Here is a 21,967-nt window from a genome sequence, read left to right on the forward strand (position 1 = left end):
GCCTTGATTCTAGGCTTGAGGAGGTTATACAAAATTCTTGGAGTTGTTCCTTTGAGGGTTCAAAAGCCACCCAATTTATTAAAAAAAATATATATGCTTGTTAAAAACTTAAGGGTATGGAACAAGCAAAAATTTGGTAACATTTTCCAACTAAAAGAAAAATTATGAAACAATTGGGGGAAGTTCAGGCAAATTTATTGAATGATGAACATAACATGTCTCTATTAAATTTAGAGACTGCTCTCCAAAGACATCTCAACTCTATCCTAGTTAAAGAGGAAGCATATTGGGCCCTAAAAGCCAGAATTAATTGGATAAAACTAGGAAATAGAAATAACAATTTTGTCCATACTACAACCACTATAAGGAAGAACAGAATAGGATTACAAAGATAAAAAATAACGTTGGTGAATGGATTTGTGACCAAAAGAACATAGTTGAATTCCTAAGTGAAAATTTTGAAAATAGATTTAAAGCTGAAATTTCAATTGAAACTAAGGATTTTATTGAGGTAATTAATCCATCCATGTCCAGTGAGCAAAATATGTCCATTATTAGAGAGGTGACGGATGAAGAAATAAAAGACACAATCTTTGCTATGAAGGACCTCAAGGTCCCGGGTCTTGATGGTCTTAATGCTTTATTTTTTAAAAAGTATTGGAACATAATTGGAAATTCCATATGTAGTGTGGTGAAAGCTTTCTTCCATTCTAGCAAGATGAATAGAATTATTAACAAATTTTTTATCACACTTACTCCTAAAATTTCCAATCCAGCATCGACAAATAATTATAGGCCCATTATCTTGTGCAATGTCATATAAAAATTATCTCAAAAATTTTGGTTAATAGAATTAAGCCATTTCTTAACGGTATTGTGTCCCCTTTTCAGAGTGCTTTCATTCCAACAAGACAAATAACAAACAATGTGCTCATTGCCCAAGAAATTGTGCATGCTATAAAGAAGAAGAAGGGCAAGAAAGGGATTATGGCTTATAAGATTGATATGGAGAAAGAATGTGATATGCTTGGTTGGGACTTCATAGAAAAGGTCCTCAAAAGATTTGGGTTCCACAGTACATGGGTTAATTGAGTCATGGAGTGTATTAGGATAGTGACATACCAAACTTTGATATATGGTGTTCCTGCCAAGGATATCACTCCTTTTAGAGGGATTAGGCGGGGAGACCCTTTATCCCCATATATTTTTGTCCTTTGTGCGGTGGCCCTCTCTCTAAACCTTATGAGGGAAGCTTCTGCTCCCAGGAGTCCTATTGGTTGTAGGATGTCTAGACAAAGGCCATCCATTCCAATTCTACAATTTGCAGATGACTGCATCATATTTTCCAAAGCTGACATCCAATCTTGTAGTACAATAAAAGATTTTTCATCCAAATTTGCCAAAGCCTTGGGCCAGGCCCCTAATTTTTTCAAATCAACATTACTTTTCTCAAAAAATATTCACCAAAATTTAAGAAAATCATGGCTAAAATCTTCAAGATTCCTTTACAAACAAAAAATGAGAATTACTTGGGTGCTGGTATTTAGCAACAAATATAACAAGGACACCTTCAAAATTTTGGGTGAGAAGATGGAGAGTAAACTAGCAGGAAAACAAATCGTCTCTCCCTTGCTGGTAAAATTACTCTCATAAAGGCTTCTAGTAACATGATTCCTCAATATATTATAAGATCATTTAAAGTTCCGAAAGGTGTTCTTCAAGATCTCGATAAAAAGAAAAGGGATTTCTTATGGACCAACAATAAAGAGAAGAAACCCCTCCACCTCATCAATTAGGACCAGGTCTACACTTCTAAGCTTTGGGGTGGGCTGGGCTTAAAGAATTTAGGATGGATGAATAAAGCCTGCCTAGCAAAATTAGGTTGGAAATTACTAAATGAAAAAGATAACTTATGGGTTCAAGTTGTAAATATTAAATATTTGCGGAGAGAAAACTTTTGGGATGCTGAGCCAAAAAAGAATCATTCATGGGCTTGGAAAGGCATCATAGAATCCCGAGACTTGATTAAGAGTGGTATAGGATGGATTATTGGCAAAGGCAATGACACAAAATTTTGGGTTGATAGGTGGTCAGATGAGGATCCCCTTATCAACTTGGTTAATAAAACAAAGATTAATAATTTAGACCTCCGTGTTAGTGAAGTCATTAACCAAGAAAACAATACTTGGAAGGAGGATTTGATTAAAAATTTAGTGCCTTTGAGTGCATGGGAAAAAATTAGAAATGTTTTTATTCCATCTAGAGATCATGAGGATAAACTCATATGGAGGCCTAACCTAGATGGAAACTTCTCGATCAATCAGCCTATAATGAGGCTAGTCGAATGCATGAAAACCCTACTAGGGCGACAAAGGAAATCAATAATGTTTGGAGGCTGGAAATTGCTCCTAAGATTAAAGTCATTTTGTATCTCTTGCTCAACAACAAACTTTCTTCCAAGGTAGCCCTTAGAAATAGAGGATTTGACATTGATGGATGCTGTGGTTATTGTGGTGATGAGGAGGATTCTGTTCATATCTTTTTAAAATGCCATTTTACTAGACAAATATGGTTCATCACAAGAGATTCCATCCTGGCTCCTCCTGAGAACAACAACTCGGTGCTTGAGTGGTGGACTTCTTTGGATGGTAATAATAAAAATACTAAGGCTCTGCTTGTGAAAGAAAAGATTGTTGTTTTATTGTGGCATATATGGAAGAATCAAATAGCAGGATTTTCAATAACAAGTCAATTCCTCCTCCCATAATCATTGATAGAGCTAGAAACTCATTTATGGAATTTGCTTAGAGTTTTGACAGTAATTCAATGAATGATCCTAGTAAATAGTTAATTCCAAAGAAGTGGATAAATCCAAAACTAGATGAAAACAAAATAAACTTTGATACTTCCTACATTAACAACTGATGCACCATTGCTTGTGTGGCCAGAAACCACCTTGGCCAAATTTTGGACTTCAAAGACTGAAATAGGAATTACAACTATTAATCTTGCTGAAGCTTGGGCTGCTTGAAAAGCCCACAATCTCGCCCTCAATTTCAATCATCATCATTGAGGGAGATTCAAAGTTAGTTATTGACAGTTTGAAGAGCCAAGTGGACCCTCCATGGAGACATAAAAGATTGCAGGTCTTTGGTGGAGAGGATGGATGGCTTCGTTGAGTATGGCCACACCTATCAAGAAGGTAATTGGATTGTTGATTGACTTGCTAAATGTGCTCATTCCAATCATATTTCTTATGCTTTGTTGCCCTATTCCTTAAAGGTTATATATCTTGTGCTGACATTTGGGGAAGAACTACCCCCGCTGTCTGTAGCTCCTATTTTCTTGTTTTTATCAAAAAAAAAAAAGATAAGTTCGAAGAAACCCAGAGAGAGAATTCTAAATATTTTGGAGATCACACCATGCCCACAGGCGTTCCATATGCACATCTCAGCGTGCATTAGGAACATCTCCCATGTTGGCATTAGATGTTCCCAAAACACGGTTGAAATTTGCAGTGGGGCGCCGATGTGAATTCAATGACAAAACCGAAATTCCGAAACATTCGTTTTGATGGGCTCCAACGAAATCCCGAAAATTCTGGTAATTGGAAACCTTCTGCCGTTAACGACTCAACTGTAACAAAAAGAAGCACTAGGCAGGAAACGTCCTCGGTCCTCCCTAAAATTAGATGTCGATTTTTATTTTCGAGGGATCTCTTCCGTTTGGGTCCAATCCATGGTCACAAAGAAAAATCAACAAAACCCTAACCCCTGCAACTTCCCATGCAAAATTCCTAATTATTCCTTCTTTGGTCGTTCAGTGTAACTGCTTAAATGCCTCACACTTCGTCTGCAAGAAAACATGGCGGAGATCAATCGGAAGGGAGTGGCTCTGTCCTAAAATCGCAACGGGCCAAAATGGGAGGAATCGCCAACGACTCCGAGAAGAAGGTAAACGGTAAACCTAGCTTACTGTCTAATTCAAACAATTTAAGTGTTCAACTTATCACAATCCCATCATGCTCTACATGAAACATGATTTGAATGTGAATGGCAGAATGGAAATAGCAGAAACATCTCTGGTTTCGAATTACTTATCCTCGTAATTTACTTGTTCTTAATTGTTAGCGTATGTATCTCCGACTTTTTTGTTTTTTTGGCAGGGCTCGAGCAAAAGACTTAAGGATGTTGAGATAAGTGTTCCAATAGTCTATGGAACTGTATCATTCTGGCTTGGTAAAAGGGCGAGTGAGTAAGTGTGATAGTTAGTGGGTCCCCACACTTACTTACCACTTGCTCGACTGATTTACTCTTGTTTAATTCTGCTAGGTATAATTCGCACAAGTGGACTGTCTATGTTCGTGGGACAACAAATGAGGACCTGGGAGTAGTGATCAGGCGTGCCGTGTTCCAATTGCATACCAGTTTTAATAACCCCACGCGGGTTGTGGATTCGCCCCCATTTGAGTTATCAGAATCTGGATGGGGAGAATTTGAAATTGCTATCACCCTTTATTTCCACAGTGACGTCTGTGATAAACAGTTGGACCTGTGAGTTGTTTTCTTTGCTTTTTTCTTTTTTCATTTTAGTTATTGGGTTCAAATTTACTAGGACAGCCAGTTTTAAATTTTTTATTAGAAATGGTTGTTTTAATTTAGTAGTTCTGTCTTCACAATTAACAGATACCACCATCTAAAGTTGTATCCAGAGGATGACTCTGGGCCTCAGTCGACCAAAAAACCTGTTGTCGTGGAATCTTATGATGAGATTGTATTTTCTGAGCCCTCTGAGTCTTTCTTTGCTCGTGTACAGAATCATCCTGCTGTAATTGTACCTAGACTACCTGCTACTTTTAACTTACCTCCTCCTGGTATGATGGTTGATATTCTATTTTTAAAAGATTTTTGCATGTTACAGTGTTTTTTAGGAAGGAAATTGCTTTTAATTTTCTGCAGCACCAATAGACAATGTTAATGAAAAGAAGAAAGGTGATACTAAAGATCATACACTAAGTCAGTGGTTCATGACTTTCTCAGAGGCAGACGAGCTACTAAAACTTGCAGCTGCTCGTCAACAGGTCAGAATGAAGTAGTTTCTTCCATTTCTCTTATTAGATATATTTTCTTTGGGAAAGAGAATGTAAGGACTGCATAGGATAATTTCATTGTCAAAGCTTACTTTTACCTTATCTATTCTCAAGAAAAAAAAATCAAAGCCTTATCCAAACTATATGGGGTTGGCTATGTAAATCCTGTTTTGTTATTCTGTTCTGTTTAGTGCCATATCCATTGTTAGATAATGAGTGTTTAAATCATTTGTTACAACTTCAACACATGCCCTTTTTGGTTTGCCTCTAGCCCTTCTAGCCACTTCTTCAACTTGCAGCAGATCACTTCTTCTTATGGGTGCTGTAGGTGGTCTGCTCTGCAAATGACCAAACCATCTTATTCTACTTTCTCTCGTTTTATCACCTGTTGGAGCTACTCCTAGATTCCTTTGAAGGACTTTATTTATGACCCTATCCTTTCTAGTTTTCCCCTCATCCATCTTAACATACATATTTCTACCACCATCATTTTTTGGATGTATTTCTTGATTGTCCAACAAACTACACCATGTAGCATTGCCAACTATTTTATAGAATTTTCCTTTTAATCTAAGCAGTATTCACCTATCGCATTAGACTCCATATGTACCCCTCAACTTCACCCATCTTGCTCTAATTCCATAGGCAACATCCTTCTTACTCTCTCCCTTGTTATGATTTGTCGAACCAATTTACCAAAAAAGGTTGCATTGAGTTATCTTTTGGTCTCCAATCATAAGCATACCTTGTTTTGCACTCCTATCATTATTAAATTTATGTAGCATGAGTTATGTTTTAGTCCTTATTTTAAAACCTCTTGTTTTTAAGGTATTTGTCATTAACTTAATTTGCATTTAATCCTTCTTTAGATTCATCAATTAAGAGAACAATTCCATCAGCAAACATAAAGCACCATGGGACCTACTCCTAAATATGTTTAGTCAATTCATCTATGATCAATGCAAATAGATAAGGACTAAGTGTTAAACCTTGGTGAAGACCCATTGTAATTGTAAGATTTGATGTTTTTCCCACATGTATTCTAACGTAGGTCATTACACCCTCATGAAAAAAAGGCCATCACCCAATGTTGCTCCTAGCTATTTAGGGACTTGGGAGGGGTAGATTGGGTACAGTCCTAATCTTTTTTGCACCCTCATACAAATCCTTAATTAGATCTATATACTTATTTGAAATCTCGTTCTTTTCCAAGATCCACCATATTATCTCCCTAGGAACTCTATCATATGCTTTTTCTAGATCAATGAACACTATATGAAGATCTTGAATATAGGCACCATATTACTGTTGACACAAATTTTGTGTATTGATTTAACAAAAAATAGAGATAAATTATAAAATGGATTTTGCAATATAGAAAATACTAGGATTTAACTCCCTTTGATTCTATTCACATGAGCGACATCTAATTAATGTTAAAAGATGGTGAAGTTGAGGGTTGTTGGCATGGTTGTCAAGGCGACAAGGCGCCCTTGGAGGCTCGCCTCGCCCAGTCGCCAAGTAGTTTTGTGCACTATGTTATAAAATACTTTTATATTTTTATTTTTTGACATTATAATTATAAAAAAGGCATTATTAAACTAGAATACTCATTTTATGTGTTTATGTACTAATTTCTTTTTATTATTTTCTTATTTGTTAGGGTTTAATCAACATAAACATTGCTAACTGTTGTATTGAACCCATGGTTCAAAGTATTGATACACCTCTGTGTATCGTCAGAGGTGTATCAGTACTTATAACGATACTCCTATTTTTTTATTTCTTTGGTTTTCAATTTCATTTTTAAATATATATTATTTTAAAAAATGGGTTCCCGAAAACACCTGTAAACATGTGTATTGGGCGCCAAAGATAAAATACAATACACCTGATACGGGGCATATCGTATCGAAGTTTTGATCCTTTATTGAATCCTCAAAGATTTCATAATGTGAACCAATAAGCAAGGGAAGAACTTAAAATTTTGTCTAATCAACACATTTTCTTCTTACAGATCTTCTTCTTCTTCCACTTTTTCTTTTCTTATTTAGCTATAACAAAAGTAGGGGTTCAGCCCCTATATTTTTTGAATTTTCTTTCCCTTGTTCCTTTTCTTCTCATAAAATGTTGATTTTCTAAACTTAAAACATGAAATTTATACTTCTCTTATGAAAATTATGGATAATTATTAAGGAAAGATGGTTCTGGAACCTACGGAACTACCCTAGGATATATGGTTTTACTTAAAAAAAATCTATAGCCTAGGTGACTAGGCAACAAGGCACCCCCCTGTTGCCTAGCCTCACCTTGGCGCCTTAAAAACTATGGTTGTTGGCATATTTCCAGTACTTCTTGAAGTGTTAATGTAGACTTCTTCACTATGAGCTTTGCACTTGATTGGCTATGAAGAATGCTTCTTTAAGAAGGGTCTCTTGTAATGGTTTGATCTTCCTTGAGAGCCTAAATCCAAGTGTGAAATAGAGAACTAAGAAGATGCTTATCTTCATGGAGTTTGCCAGTGTTTTTTATTGCTTGCAATTCTCTAATGTTAGTGAAATAAAAGAGAGAGACATTTATCCTCCCTAGGCACCAACATTTATAGCCTAAGGCAGTGAATTAAAAGGTGTGCCTCAGGCATGCCTAGGCACACAAGCGAGGCACATTTTAGGGTAGGTGCCTCACCCAAGTCCTAGGTGCAGCATTTTCAAAAGGCGCACCAGGCGTGCGTCTTTTGAAAATTTTACGCTTTTTTGCTTTTTTTGAACCTAGCGGCTGGGTCGGGGCTCCGCTAGGTGCACGCCTCGCTTTTTTGGCCCTTGTGCCTTTTTTGCACCTTGTGCTTTTAAAACACTGGCCTAAGGCTAGGGCTGCCACTTCAGCCTACTTGCTAACCAATCCCATGTAACTGGGATGTTGTTTAGGGTTAATTCCTATACATGCTCCATTGTATAAGGGTTAGTGGATTTGCTAAAGTGCCCTTACTATAGGGGCTATTGTGCAAATTAGACTCATTTCTTTGGCTTAAAATTTACATGTCTGCAACTACTCTTTCTCCATTCATCAAGAAACTTCTTTTTTTCTTTATCGTATTAAATAGTTTAGTAGCCATAATAAGCCTACCTTTCCACACTTCTATTGGAATACCATTTGGTTCAAACGGCCTTCACTTCATCTTTTAGTGCCTCCCTCAACCTAGTATACCACAGTAAAGAAGAAATAAAAGTTCCTAAGGATTTCCTGTTGTTTTCAAAGCATTTAGGAGGAAGCAAGACACTCATTTTTACTAAGGAGTGCTATTCAGAGACTTGGGAGAAGACTCTATTGTGTGAAATTGATGGGAAAGTAAATTGGAGGATTTTGAGACTGAACTTAATGGTGACTTTCAAAGTTAATAGCCTCTGTACGTTGTTGCTTGTGAGTCCGGACAACGGTAGTGCTTAAGTCCAGATCTAAAAGGTAAAGCCACACCGCATATTAATCTATGGGGTTACTCAACCAAGGGAGATACAAATTAAGCCTTTAGAGGAAAGAGATCAATGTTGTGTGTTGAGAATAGGTCTGGAAATATGAATGTGGGGACTAATTTTTCATCTTTGGAACCAACCGGTCTTGAGATCAATAGGCGACTGTTGTGGTGACTTCGTCAAAATATCTAAAGCAACAACAACGCTACAAAACCTTAGATGGGTGGCAGTGAAGGTTCAATCAAAGATTCCACATCTCATTCCTAGAATGGTTGAAATAAAAGAAGGAAAGGAAAAAGGGGAAGATGTTTGTGGAGGATAACAAGAGCAGCATTGGTTTGGACTATATGGGAAGAAAGTAACCAAAGGATCTTCAATGAAAAGAGTAAGTCTGTTAGGAACCTGCCTAACTCAGGGCTCTTCGAGGGAGCCAACCTCCTGAACTCGTTGGAAGGGAAGAGAGAGAGAGAGATTAATGCCGAAAGATTCATGTCTTATTTCTCTTTGTGCTTCACTACTTATACTGTTTACATTCTTTGATTCTTTTCTGCTACAGCTGTTGCAAGTGGACGATTAGTTGTGCTGATGTGGCCTCCTCTTGTAAAACTGATTAACTGCTTTCTGTTGGTCTGTTCCAGCAGTCTTTACAATACCTCCCTCTTTTAAAGCAACCTTGCCCTCAAGGTCTAATGTGGGAAAGTTTGATTGCAGATCCAAGTAGGATTCCCAGGTTGCATCCTGTTCTGGGAGTTTAGACCAAACAACTAATGCTTCTGGTATGACCCCTCCGCCACGTCGCACCCATCTGAAATCAATGATGCGGGCTGGCTCAGTCTGCATTTGTCCTTCATCTGAAAATGTGGGAAGGGTCACACTTGTAATGACTCCTGGCTTCGGCACTTTCTTCAGTAAGGAGATATGGAATACAGGGTGCAATTTTGATGTTGCCGGGAGGTCCAGCTTGTATGCCACTGGTCCAAAATAGCGCGGGCTGAGTTTGTTCCACTATCGGCTTGCAACTGAAATCTGTCTGAAAGGTTGCAATTTGAGAAATACCCAATCACCGACTTCATATTGGACAATCTTGTGATGTTTATCATAGGTGCGCTTCATCCATTGTTGTGCCTGTAAGAGATGATTTCTCAGTTCCTTTAACACTTCATCTCGTTGTGTCAGTTGTTCTTCTAAGGCCGCTACTGTGGTGGTCCCTTTTTCATAAGGAAGTAGAGGGGGAGGATCCTAACCATATAGAGCTCTGACGAGTGTCATCCCAGCAGCACTATGGAAGGTGGTGTTGTACCACCATTCAGCCCACTGGATCCACTTCACCCATTGTCTTGGTCGATCTCCCGCGAAGCATCTCAAATATGTTTCGAGACTCTTGTTAACTGCCTCCGTCTGTCCATCAGGTTGGGGGTGGTAGCTAGTTGACTTGAAGAGTTTAACCCCGTGTAGAGGAAAAAGTTCAGCCCAGAAATGACTCATAAAAATAGAGTCCCTGTCTGACACAATTGAGTTAGGGAGCCCGTGCAGGCGCACAATTTCCCAGAGGAACAATTCAGCAACTGTGACTGTCGTAAATGGGTGTGATAGGGGTAGAAAATGATTGTATTTCGTCAATCTATCCACTACCACAAGGATAACTATTTTGTCGACAGAAATGGGCAATCCCGTGATGAAATCCATTGATATATCATCCCAGACTTGGGTTGGTATTGGGAGTGGTTGCAAGAGGCCATCTGGTGTTATAGTGGTTGACTTATTTTGTTGGCATACTGCACACCTGGCTATGAAGTTCTAAATGGATGTACGCATGCCTTTCCAATGGAATTGTGCGGCGATGCATTTTTGTGTTCGTAGGATGCCGGAGTGGCCACCTGTGGGCAAGGCATGGAATAATTCCAGGAGCTTCCTGAGATGAGCAGAATTTGCTGGGATTTCTAGGCGTCCTTTGAAAAAGAGTAGATCATCCTTGATGGTATACCTGGGCTGCAGTGAGGGATTTGCCAATACTTGGGCCTTCAACTGTTGTAACTCCATATGGGATTGGTCTTCTTTTCGAAGCTGATCCAGGAGTGGAGATGTTGGGGAAGATACTAGTAACTAAAATGATTGTGGGTGCTGTGAGGGGGCATCATGAAAGAATGGTAAGATCCATCATATGGACGCCAAAAGGGTGCGAAATGGGTGGGCGAATTTCAAAAATTTCTTACCTTTCTTCCAACTAGGAATCATATTCCCAAAAATTTAGAATACAGTATTCAAGGATCTGACTTGAACCAAAACTGAACTAGATCTGAACCAAAATAAAAGGGAAGGGATATACCTGATCCGGAGAAACAATATCTCCCAATGTCAGTGTTCACGCCCAAAGAAACTCCCAAGAACCGCTCCCACTGAAAATGACACAGTGATAATGAAGCCGAACCAGCAGTGTTCGTCCCACGACCCAGGGACTGTGGCCAGATGCAAGATTAGCCCATCAGGTATAACCCTAAATGGTCTTACACTTAATCTCTTAGCCCATAATGATCCAAAACACTGCCCGACAAGAGAGGACCTCTCCCTCGACTGCAAGGCACAGTGCTGCACTCTCCTCTAGGATGGACCCCGGGGATTAAAACCTTTTTGCAAACGAGTTGAAACCGTACATATATATTATATCATTATAAACATATTTTGCAAAACAAAATTCCAACGGTTGAAAGCGACTGCTGGCAGTTTTGGTTTTCATCGGAGAGAGTGCATCCCCGATCATTACCTTTGTTCGACAAAGGGGCTAATATTGTCACTATGATCACCCACTCAGATGGGTTCATGAACCATCCCAACATACCCAGGTTTTGACCCCCTCTAAGGATTTCACTGATTGGCATATCAAAGACAGCCCAATCCGCCACCTAGTGCAGTATCATAATCGAGTCTAGGGGTCAGGTGTAACTTTCTAGTTTTGCCTACTCATCACCAAGGTCCAGGGCAATACTGGAAATCTGGTCCGGTTCAAGGTTTCAAGTTGAATCCTCACTGCATGTACCTCGGGTCTCACCCTGGCGGCTGAGACAAGCCTCCCCAACCAACTTGGCGGCACATCAGTGTCAGCCTTATCAGGATAGGTCTCCCCAGACCGACCCACTGGCTGTGAACATTTTAAACTAACACGAGTCTCATTAAGTGTCCAGTTTTAAGGGTCTTACATAGAAACATACCACACAACATGAATCAAACATGCACTTTATTCATTTACACTAAATGTCTAAAGTACATCAAAACTGATTGGAGCTAAGGGCATACAAACTGTCTAACACACCACCCGGTTAGCAGCCCCTGCTTTGTACTCAATTGTGTAGTCGTACCCCAGTAGTTTGGATATCCATCATTGTTGATCTAGCGATAGGACTGATTGTTCTAATAAGAACTTCAAACTTTGATGGTCGGTTCGAATTATGAACCGTCTATCAAGCAAGTAGGATCGCCAACGTTGAACTACTAAGACCACTGCTATTAATTCTCGTTCATAAACTGATTTGGCCCACTTTTGTGATGTTAAGGCCTTGCTAAAAAAGGCTAGTGGTTGCCCCTCTTGCATGAGGACAGCCCCAACACCTTGACCGGAGACATCACATTCAATGATGAAGTCTTTTGTGAAATCGGGCAGTGCTAATGTTGGAGGGTTTGCAACCACATGTCTCAACTGCTCAAAAGCTTGTTGGGCCTGGGTTGACCAGTGAAAAGCATCTCATTTCAGCAATTGGGTCAATGGGGTAGCTATTAGGCCATAGTTTTTTATGAAGCGGCTATAGTACCTAGTCAGGCCAAAGAAGGCCCTCAATTCTTTCACACTTTTGGGTTGCGGCCAGCCCATTATGCTGGAGATTTTATCTGGGTCAGCTGCTACAGTTCTGTTTTCTACTACATGTCCCAAGTAAAGAACCTACTTTTGTCCAAAGGAGCACTTGGACTCTTTAGCAAACAACTGGTGGGCCTTAAGTGTTGCGAGGGTGACCTATAGATGATTCAGGTTTCCTTCCAATTAGGGCTATAGACCAATATGTCATCAAAGAAAACAAGGATGAACTTACATACTTATGGCCGGAATATGTCGTTCATTAATGCTCGAAATGTTGCTGGAGTGTTGGTCAGCCCAAATGGCATGACCAGAAACTCAGTGGCCATCATGTGTCTTGAAAGCCATTTTACGAACATCCTCCCCATGTACCCTTATTTGACGATACCTAGCTCGCAAATCTAATTTTGAGAATACGGTGGCTTGACTGAGTTCATCAAGCAGCTCATCAATGACAGGTATTGGAAATCGGTCCTTAATGGTGATATTGTTAGGGGCTTTGTAATCAATACAAAATCGCCACGCCCCATCCTTCTTTTTGACTAATAATACCGGTGAAGAGAATGGGCTGTGACTGGGCTGTATTATTCCTTGCTTAAGCATATCTTGAACTTGCTTCTCGATTTCAAATTTTTGAAAGTAAGGGTATCGGTAAGATCTTACATTGATTGGGGCTGCTCCTGGCATGAGAGGGATGCGGTGGTCATGCTCCTAGCGTTGGGGAAGTTCTTGGGGTTCTTCGAACACGCTGCCATAGTGCTGAAGGAGTTGTTATAGGCGGCTTTGGAAATCTCCAGGCCCATTTGGGCTGCTGTTAGCTAAAGATGGGCTGGTCCAATTTGAGTCCATGTGCATGAATATGGTTTTATCCGAATCTCCCATTTGCTTTGTTAATGTTGCAAGACTGTTGGGCCTTGGACCCTTGCATGTTTGCCCTTGTAGATGGACTGTAGAGTTCCCTGATGTGAAGTCCGTGGTGAGACGAGCCCAGTCACAGATCATGGGGCCTAGCTGTCTTAACCATTGAATGCCTAGCACACGTCCGCTCCACTGAGATGAAGAGGATATAGGTCAACCAAAAACTGGTGACCCTGAACCTTTAGTGGTAGGCCCATGCATATGCTATTGCAAGATAGGCTATTACCATTGGCCACATGAACCGTAAAAGCCATTGTTGGTTGAACCGGGAGTCCCATTTTATTCACCAAGACTTGAGTTATGAAGTTAAGGGAATTGCCACTGTCTATGAGGATTGACACTTGGCGTCCTTGGATTAGCCCGACAACTCTCATTGTTTGAGAGGGCGCAAGTCCCGTAAGGACTTGTAGAGATATTTCAGGTGTCCCATTGGGTTGTAATTCCCACCTTGGGTCAAATTCCCCGCAACCGATGAGTTCTTCTTCTTTGACATCCGTTTGAAGGAGAAATGCTTGTTGTTTCTTGCACCAATGGCCCGGCCCGAATTTCTCTTCGCAGTTGTAGGAGAGTTCTTTGTCTCTGTGGGTTTGCATCTCTGCCCAGGTCAGCCGCTTGAAGGGAACCAATGGGCCTGGGCCCACTATTCCTTCCTCCTTGTTTGGTGCTGCCATCCTGGTTATTGGACCCCATGGCCACTGCACCTTTCTTGCTCGAGCGAACTTGTCTTCATACAGTCTTGCTAGCGCTCCCGCATTTATGATTGAAGTGGGCTGCATTGCCTTCACTTCCAGTCGCAGTTCTTCTTTCAGGCCGCCGATGAAGCTTCCAACTGGCACCTTTTCCGTCCACCCTTGGACTCTCATGGCTAGTTTCTCGAACTCCATCTGGTAGTCTTTAACCGATCCCACCTGCTGCATCTTTTCCAGACTCTCATCGTGATCTTCGAACTCAGAAGATCCAAAACAGATAGTCATGGCGTCAGTGAAGTCTGCCCAAGTTTGACGAGGGTGCCCCCGTTGGTACCATTGAAACTAGAGGATAGCTTCCCCCTCAAGATGTGTAGAAGCCAGAGCCACCCTGTGTTGCCCAAGTGTCTCATGGTAATCAAAGTACCGCTCGACTCTGAGAATCCAGGGAGTTGGGTCGCCACTTGAGAAGATGTGGAAGTCGATTTTGGTTGCCTTGGTTGCCGCTGGCCCTGTTCTACGGTTGTTTTCATTGCTGCACTCTTCTTGGCTTCCTCTGTCGTTGTTCGTTGTCACCTGCTCCAGTCGATTGAGGAGAGCGGTGAAACTTTCCTTCATTTCTTTGAGATCTGATGACACTCGATGGATCTCTACCTCCATCTGATCCACTTGAGTATCTACTGATGTGGTTCTTGTGCTGGTCATGCTTGCTGTGATACCAACTTGTTAGGAACCTGCCTAACTCAGGGCTCTTCGAGGGAGCCAACCTCCTGAACTCGTTGGAAGGGAAGAGAGAGAGAGATTAATGCCGAAAGATTCATGTCTTATTTCTCTTTGTGCTTCACTACTTATACTGTTTACATTCTTTGATTCTTTTCTGTTACAGCTGTTGCAAGTGGATGATTAGTTGTGCTGATGTGGCCTCCTCTTGTAAAACTGATTAACTGCTTTCTGTTGGTCTGTTCCAGCAGTCTTTACAAAGTCTCAAGGAGGAAGTAATTGAAACCATCAACGTCAGATCTGCACACTAGGCAAAAATATTGGAGCTCTTCAAAGATGTCTCTACAAGTGGCTTGTTATGGTACAGATAGAACATAAGGAAGTCTAAGGAGGTGGTGGGCCCTTTTGACCCTAGCTTCATGAGGCAACCAAAACAAAGAGGAAGATTGTTATGGAAAACAGCGAGGGCCACCTCGTTATGGACTATTTGGGAAGAGAAATGGAAGAATCTTCAATGAAAAAAGCAGATCAGAGGTGGAAATCTTCGAAATAGTAAAGTTAAAAGCTGCTCACTAGGTGAAAACTTTGGAAGACTTCTAAGTATTTTCATTGAATGACATTCTAGGAACTTGGAAGGAAGTGGCTGTCTCAGCCCAAGGAAGGGAAATAATCTTTACGGATGGAGACCCCTGCCAATAAATTTTGTGAAGATTAATTTTGATGGAAGTTTCCTTGGTAACCAAAGATGTGGCTGGGTTAGGAGGTGTCTTCAGAGATTCAGGAGGAAAGGTGTTAGCTTTGTATTTAGGGCCTCTAGAAAATGGTAATGCACTAACAGCAGAACTATTGGACTCCTACATGGACTAAAATTTGCTAAGCATTTTTGGATTCCTTAATTTGGAAGTGGAAGGGGACTCTTGGGTGGTCATCTCCTGGACAAGATGTAGCACCCAAATCCCTTGGATCTATAGGCATACATTTAGGGAGATTGAGAGCATTGCAAGGGAGTTGAGCATTATTTTCAAATGGGTGAGAAGAACAACAAATGGGGTGGTGGATACTCTAGCTAAACAAGGGGCTACATCAAATGTTTTGGGCAAAATGGTAAAACTGTATTTTGAGGAAGAGCTTTCTCACCCTATTGTAACTTTCTTATTTGGCTCTAATAAAATATTATCTTATTGATAAAAAAGTTGTGAGAATGGAATGGAAACCTTTGGAGCCAAATAATCTAAAGCTGAACTTTGATCGCATCTCTGGCAATCTGGGGAGGGCGGGTATAGGGAAAGTCTTTATAAACCATCAAGGAGCTGCAGTGGCTTTGTTCTCGAGACCTATTGGATTCGGAGACTTAGTTAAGGTTGAGATAATGACTCTCTTACAGGGACTGAAACTAGCAGTACAACTATGAGTTAGAGAGTTGGAAGTAGGAGACTCTTTGTTGTTTATTTCTTAGGCTAAGAATATCAAATCAGCCCCTTGGAAATACAGATTTTCTTTTAGGGAAATTGACCTTTTTGAAAAAAGATTTAACACTAATTTTGGTTGGGTTAAAAGGACAGAAGATGGGTTGGATGTCCTAGCAAAATTGGGAGCCGATAGATCTACTTTATTTTGGGCAATGTTGTATCTGTTAATAGTAAAACAGGAGGCTGACAAACATAAGTATTGGGGGCAAGTTGTGTTTTGATGCTTTTTGGCCTACTAAGTAGCTAAAGCACTTGTATTTTATCTTAGACATTAATGAATGAAATTTATCTTGCTGATAAAAAATAAATAAATAGTTGTAAAGTTTAGAGATGTTGAAGGGAGAAGAAAAGAAGAAGTGTCGAGAATGCTTGGTGTGGCACTCTTCACACCAAGAGACTTTTCATTTCTTCTTCATAAGAAAAATTACAAAGGTGGCCTCGAATAGGCGCCCAAATACAAAAAAGCACAAAAGGACAGAAATGCCTTCACACTCTTAAAGCTCCCCCTCAAGCTGAGAATAGATATTTATCATGCCCAGCTTGTTCAAATTGTTGTCGACCTTTGATTTGGGAACACCTTTAGTAAGACAATCAATCGACTAGTCTTTAGACCTCACATAAGGTAGACAAATCTATCCACTGGCAACTTTTTCTCTAATGAAATGTCAATCAACCTCTATATGCTTTGTATGATCATGTTGAACAGGGTTGTGGGCTATGTTTATGGCAGCTTAATTGTCACAATATAATATCATTGGAGTATCAATTTGCACTCCCATTTCTGTCAACAAGTTCTTCAACCACAACAATTTTGAGACTCCATGTGCCATAGCTTTGTACTTTGTCTCTGCACTAGATTGAGCCACAACTAATTGCTCCTTACTTCTCCAAGATACAACATACCACCCACCAAAGTACAATAGCCAAAAGTAAACCGCCTATCATCAATAGAACCTGCCCAGTCAACATCAGAATAGGCCTCTACCTTCAGATGCCCATGATTAGAATACAATATCCCCTTTCTTGGACATCCCTTCAAATAGGCAAGTATTCTATTCACTGCTTGCATATGAGATGATCTAGGCTTGTGTATGTATTGGCTGACCACACTCACAACATATGATATATCTGGTCTTAGTCAGACACAAGTAGAGAAGGCAACCAACAAGTCTCTGATACACACCTTTGTCAGGAAGAACATCTCCATCATCAACTCCTAGCTTATGATTGGGATCAACTGGAGTTTCATTCGGTTTACAATCCAATTTTCCTACCTCCTGAAGCAAATCAAGGACACATTTCCTCTGAGAAATATAAATGCTCCTCTTTGACCTTGCTACCTCAATCCCTAGGAAATACTAGAGATTTCTGAGATCCTTAATTCCGAATTCAGTAGCAAGGAAAGACTTCAGTTCAACAATCCCAGAGATATCATACCTTGTGATAACAATATCATCGACATATACTATCAACATGGTTACTTTTCCATTTGCTCTCCTAATGAACATGGTATGGTCAACTTGTGATTGTGAGAAGCCAATTTTTAAGACAGCTTTCCTGAATCTGTCAAACCAACCTTGAGGGGACTGTTTAAGGCCATAAAATGATTTCTTCAAACAACAAACCTTTCCTTCACTCCTAGGGATGTTCACTTTTCCATGTAAACTTCTTCTTGAAGGTTTCCATTAAGGAAGGCGTTCTTAACATCCATTTGATACAAGGGCCAAAAATAGTAGGCAGCAAGAGACATGATAACTCGGATTGAATTCATCTTGGCTACCAGCGCAAATGTTTCTTGGTAATCAATGCCATATGGCTGGGTGTACCCTTTTACTATAAGTCGAGCTTTGTACCTTTCAATTGAGCCATCAGCTTCATGCTTCACTGTGTAAACCCACTTGCATCCAATAGGAATTTTGCCTTCTGGAAGAGAAACAATCTCCCATGTCTAGTTTTCCTTTTTAGTGCCTCCATTTCCTAGTTCATAGCATCCTTCCAATGAGGGAACTGCACTGCCTCAGTAACATTGTGAGGGATAAAAACAGAAGCAATAGAAGAGATATAGGCACAATAAGAGGGTGACAAAGTATCATAAGAGACATAGTTTGAGATAGGATACTTAGAACATGTCCGTCTTGCTTTACGAATTGCAATAGGAAGGTTGAGGTCAGAATCTACAAGAGGAGGCTCAACAATAGATTCAATACAGGCATCGGAAACAGGAAGGGGTTCAGAATCCAAATTACCTGAGTCTGGGAGGTCAAATTGTAATGGACATTCAATCTCTGGAGTTATCCTCTTTCATCATCTGACGAACCACTGATGCCAAGACCAAGGAATTGGAGAAGGCAAAGGAGGACTACTACAACCACAGGGAGGAGGAGGAGAAGGATTGACAACATCAGTTGCAAGAATCGGCATACAAAAGAGAGTCCCATCTTCACTAACATCCTTCCCCTGAAGAGAAGGACAAGAGGTAGAGAAGAAGGGACTAGACTCAAAGAATGTGACATCTTTGGACACACCTTTTTCCAGAATAAGAGTCATAACAATGATACCCCCTTTGGACTAAAGAATATCCCAAGAAGACACACTTGATAGACTTTGGATCAAATTTCAGCCTAGAAGGACTCGTCATGGACGAAGCAAACACACCCCAAAACCTTGGGAGGAAGATGGAATGTATCCTCATCAGGAAAAAGAAGTTGATGAGGAGACTGGAGATGCAGGGTCCGTGCAGTGATTTAAAAGGCGCGCCTAGGTGCACAGGCGAGGCACATTTCAGGGTATGCGCCTCGCCTAGGTCCTAGGTGCAATCCTTTCAAAAGGTGCACGCCTGGTGCACATCAGGCGTGAGCCTGACGCGCCTTGTGCCTCAGCCCAGGCGTGCGCCTTTTGAAAATTTGTCGTTTTTTTGCCTTTTTTGAACATATCTGTTGGGTCGGGGGCTCCGTCCCTGGACCCCCGTGCCATGCCCCTTGAGGCAAGCTTAAACAAGTCCACATTAGGTCTTAAATTCTTAGTTTTCACACAAACCAGAGCTTCGAGAACCCCCAATTTGGTAATGTTGTTCATTCATTCATCCTAATAAAATGTCTTCTTGAAAAGCAAGTAAAACTATAAAATCATTATTTTTTGTGAAAACTAAGAATTTAAGACCTAACGTGGACTTGTTTAGGCTTGTCTCGAGGGGTGTAGCACAAAGGTGGCTCGTAGAATCAGGAATGTTATATGTTTTACATTACATTAACTACATGAAGTAATGCAATTGAGTGAAAAAAGAGATTAGAGGTTTTAAATGCTTGAAAATGTTTTATATGTTTGATTTTATTTTTAAATTCTCATTTGAATATGCTTTACATAATTACATCTTATGTTTATGTATTTTAATTTTAGATAATAGGTTTTTTAAAACATTATTTTAAAATTTAAGTTTATATTTTTTTATTAATATTATGTTTAGTATTTATTTATTTTTTTGAATTTTTGGCTTTTTTATTGATTTTTTTGACATTTATTTTTATTTTTTAGCATTTTTTTATAAATTTGTGCCTTGCTTCAAAAAGGCGCACGCCTCGCCTTGCGCCTCAGGTGCAAATTGACCCCTGCGCCTTTTTTGTGCCTTGTGCTTTTAAAACACTCGATCTGTGAGGGAAGTTTTTTAATAAGATATACAACTGTTTGAGCAACATCCCCCCAAAACCGCATTGGAACATGCATCTAGAATAACAAGCATCTGGCAACTTCAATCACATGTCTTCTTTTCCTCTCCGATACCGCATTTTGTTGGGGAGTATGAGGGCAAGAACTCTGGTGAATCACTCCTTTTTCTTCAAGGAAGGTTTGTAAGTGCTTCTCAAAGTACTCCTTGGCGTTGTTAGATCTAATAGTCTTAATCTTCTTCTCAAACTGTGTCTCCACCATACTAAAGAAGCCTTTCACAATTGAAGGAACTTCATCTCGGCTCTTCATCAAATACAACCAAGTATACTACGAGTAGTCATCAACAAAGAGAATGAAATATTTGTAGCCACCCATACATGGAATAGAATAAGGTCCCCAAACATCAGTATGCATTAAATGATAAGCAGCATTACTTCTTTTGTTACTTGCAAAAAAGGTTGTTTTGCATTGCTTTGATAGTTGACAGACTTCACATTGCAGACCAAAACTAGACAAGGACTCAAACAAACTAGGAAACAAAAACTTCAAGGAACCAAAAGACATGCTCAAGACGATGATGCCACAATTTCAATTGACTTAGTTTCTCATCATGACAAAACATAGACTGACACATCAACCCTAACATTGGAGACTAATCAAGAAGATAAACTCCATCGGCTTCATGTCCACTGCCAATTGTCTTCCTCGTACTCAGGTCCTAAAAGACACAATGAGATGGAAAGAAGGTTATAGAGCAATTATGAGACTTTGTAAGAGAACTAACAAATAAGAGATTTCTATGCAATTGTGGAGCATGGAGTATAGAGTTCAAAGAAAGGCTTTTGATAAGTTTAACTTCACCCAAACCCAATATTGGGGTCTGGGATCCATCGGCAACCGTAATCATACCTTTCCCTGAAAAAATTCTATAAGTGGTAAAATAGGAAGGCATACCAGTCATATGATCACTGGCTCCAATGTCAATTATCCAAAAGCTAGAGGGTGGGACATGACACACAAGTGTAATACCTGATTTTGCAAAGGCACTAGAAGAAGCATTTGAACCAGTAGATGTAGGCAACCCGCTCTTTTCAAGATGGAGTAAGATGCCTCTCAATTTTTCCATCACATCAGAGGGTGGCATGAGTAGATGCAAGAGCAGGAGGATTTCCCTCAAGCATGTGAGTCTGAGAATCATGACTTGCAGTAGCAACATGAGCATTTACTTTCTTTCCAGTTTTAAACTTCTCAGGTTTCAGGTGGGGATTTGGTTTCCAGCATATATCCTTGGTATGCTTCGGCTTCATACAATATTCACAAAATACCTCTTCATGTTGACTCTGCTTAGACTTTGTGGACACAAGAGTAGTGTGCTCACCTACAACATTCAACCCAACAAGAAAATTGGAAACTCAAGTTTTTTCAATGTACTTCCTGTATTGTTCAGCTTCAATAGGATCTTTCCACTCCAAAGCTTCAAGATGATCAAAGATCAATTTCTTCCCAAATTGATTGTAAGGATGAGAAATACATGGCCACTGATTTCTCCCCCTGTCGCATATTACATGCTTCTCTTCGCAACTGATAGATTCTAGTAGTGTTTTTCGCTTGAGAATAAGTTGCAGTTAGTCTATCCCAAATATCTTTAGTTGTTGGAAGGAACATATATTTACGGGAGATGTGTGGCTTCATAGAGCATACAAGCGATGACCTAACCAGCAGATTATCTTGCTCCCATTTGGAATAGTGTGGATCTTCAGGCTTCGACTTAGCTTCCTTGTCGGTAATAAATCCGAGCTTACCTCTTCCACCGATTGTAAGCTTGGCTGATTGAGACCATTCAAGAAAATTTGTCCCATCAAGTTTTATAGTAGTAATCTGTCCTCTAGCATTGTCATTGCTTCCCGAGAGAACATAGGTAGGTACGCGGACGTCTTTGTGTGAGTTCATTGATCACAACCCCTCCAAAAAAAAATCTCACCAGCACCACAATCTTCCAACAACAGCTGAACTCCCAAACACCTTTTCCACAAGGTTAGACACAAGTTACAACAAAAAAACCTTGGAAAAATAGGTACTAGCGGCAAAATATTGGAAGAAAAAAAAATTCC

General features: G+C 40.1%; 1 protein-coding gene across 4 annotated transcripts in view; it reads left to right on the top strand.

Annotated features, from left to right (window-relative positions):
* The first annotated feature begins 3,183 nt into the window (after nt 1–3,183).
* The window catches only part of LOC104589700 (transcription initiation factor TFIID subunit 14b-like), a 31,375-nt gene continuing 12,591 nt past the window's right edge, over nt 3,184–21,967 (top strand). Inside the window, exons 1-6 of one of the 4 annotated variants that reach the window (XM_088889166.1) lie at nt 3,184–3,202; nt 3,824–3,953; nt 4,166–4,254; nt 4,332–4,553; nt 4,686–4,873; nt 4,959–5,080. In XM_088889166.1, the coding sequence (XP_088745292.1) occupies nt 3,837–3,953; nt 4,166–4,254; nt 4,332–4,553; nt 4,686–4,873; nt 4,959–5,080 (738 nt within the window). In that variant the 5' untranslated portion in view covers nt 3,184–3,202; nt 3,824–3,836. The other 3 variants (XM_010248103.3, XR_016077031.1, XM_010248104.2) reach the window with 3 other exon arrangements.

The sequence above is a fragment of the Nelumbo nucifera genome, chromosome 6 (assembly GCF_055504915.1).
Source record: "Nelumbo nucifera cultivar China Antique chromosome 6, China Antique-T2T, whole genome shotgun sequence".
NCBI lineage: Eukaryota > Viridiplantae > Streptophyta > Magnoliopsida > Proteales > Nelumbonaceae > Nelumbo > Nelumbo nucifera.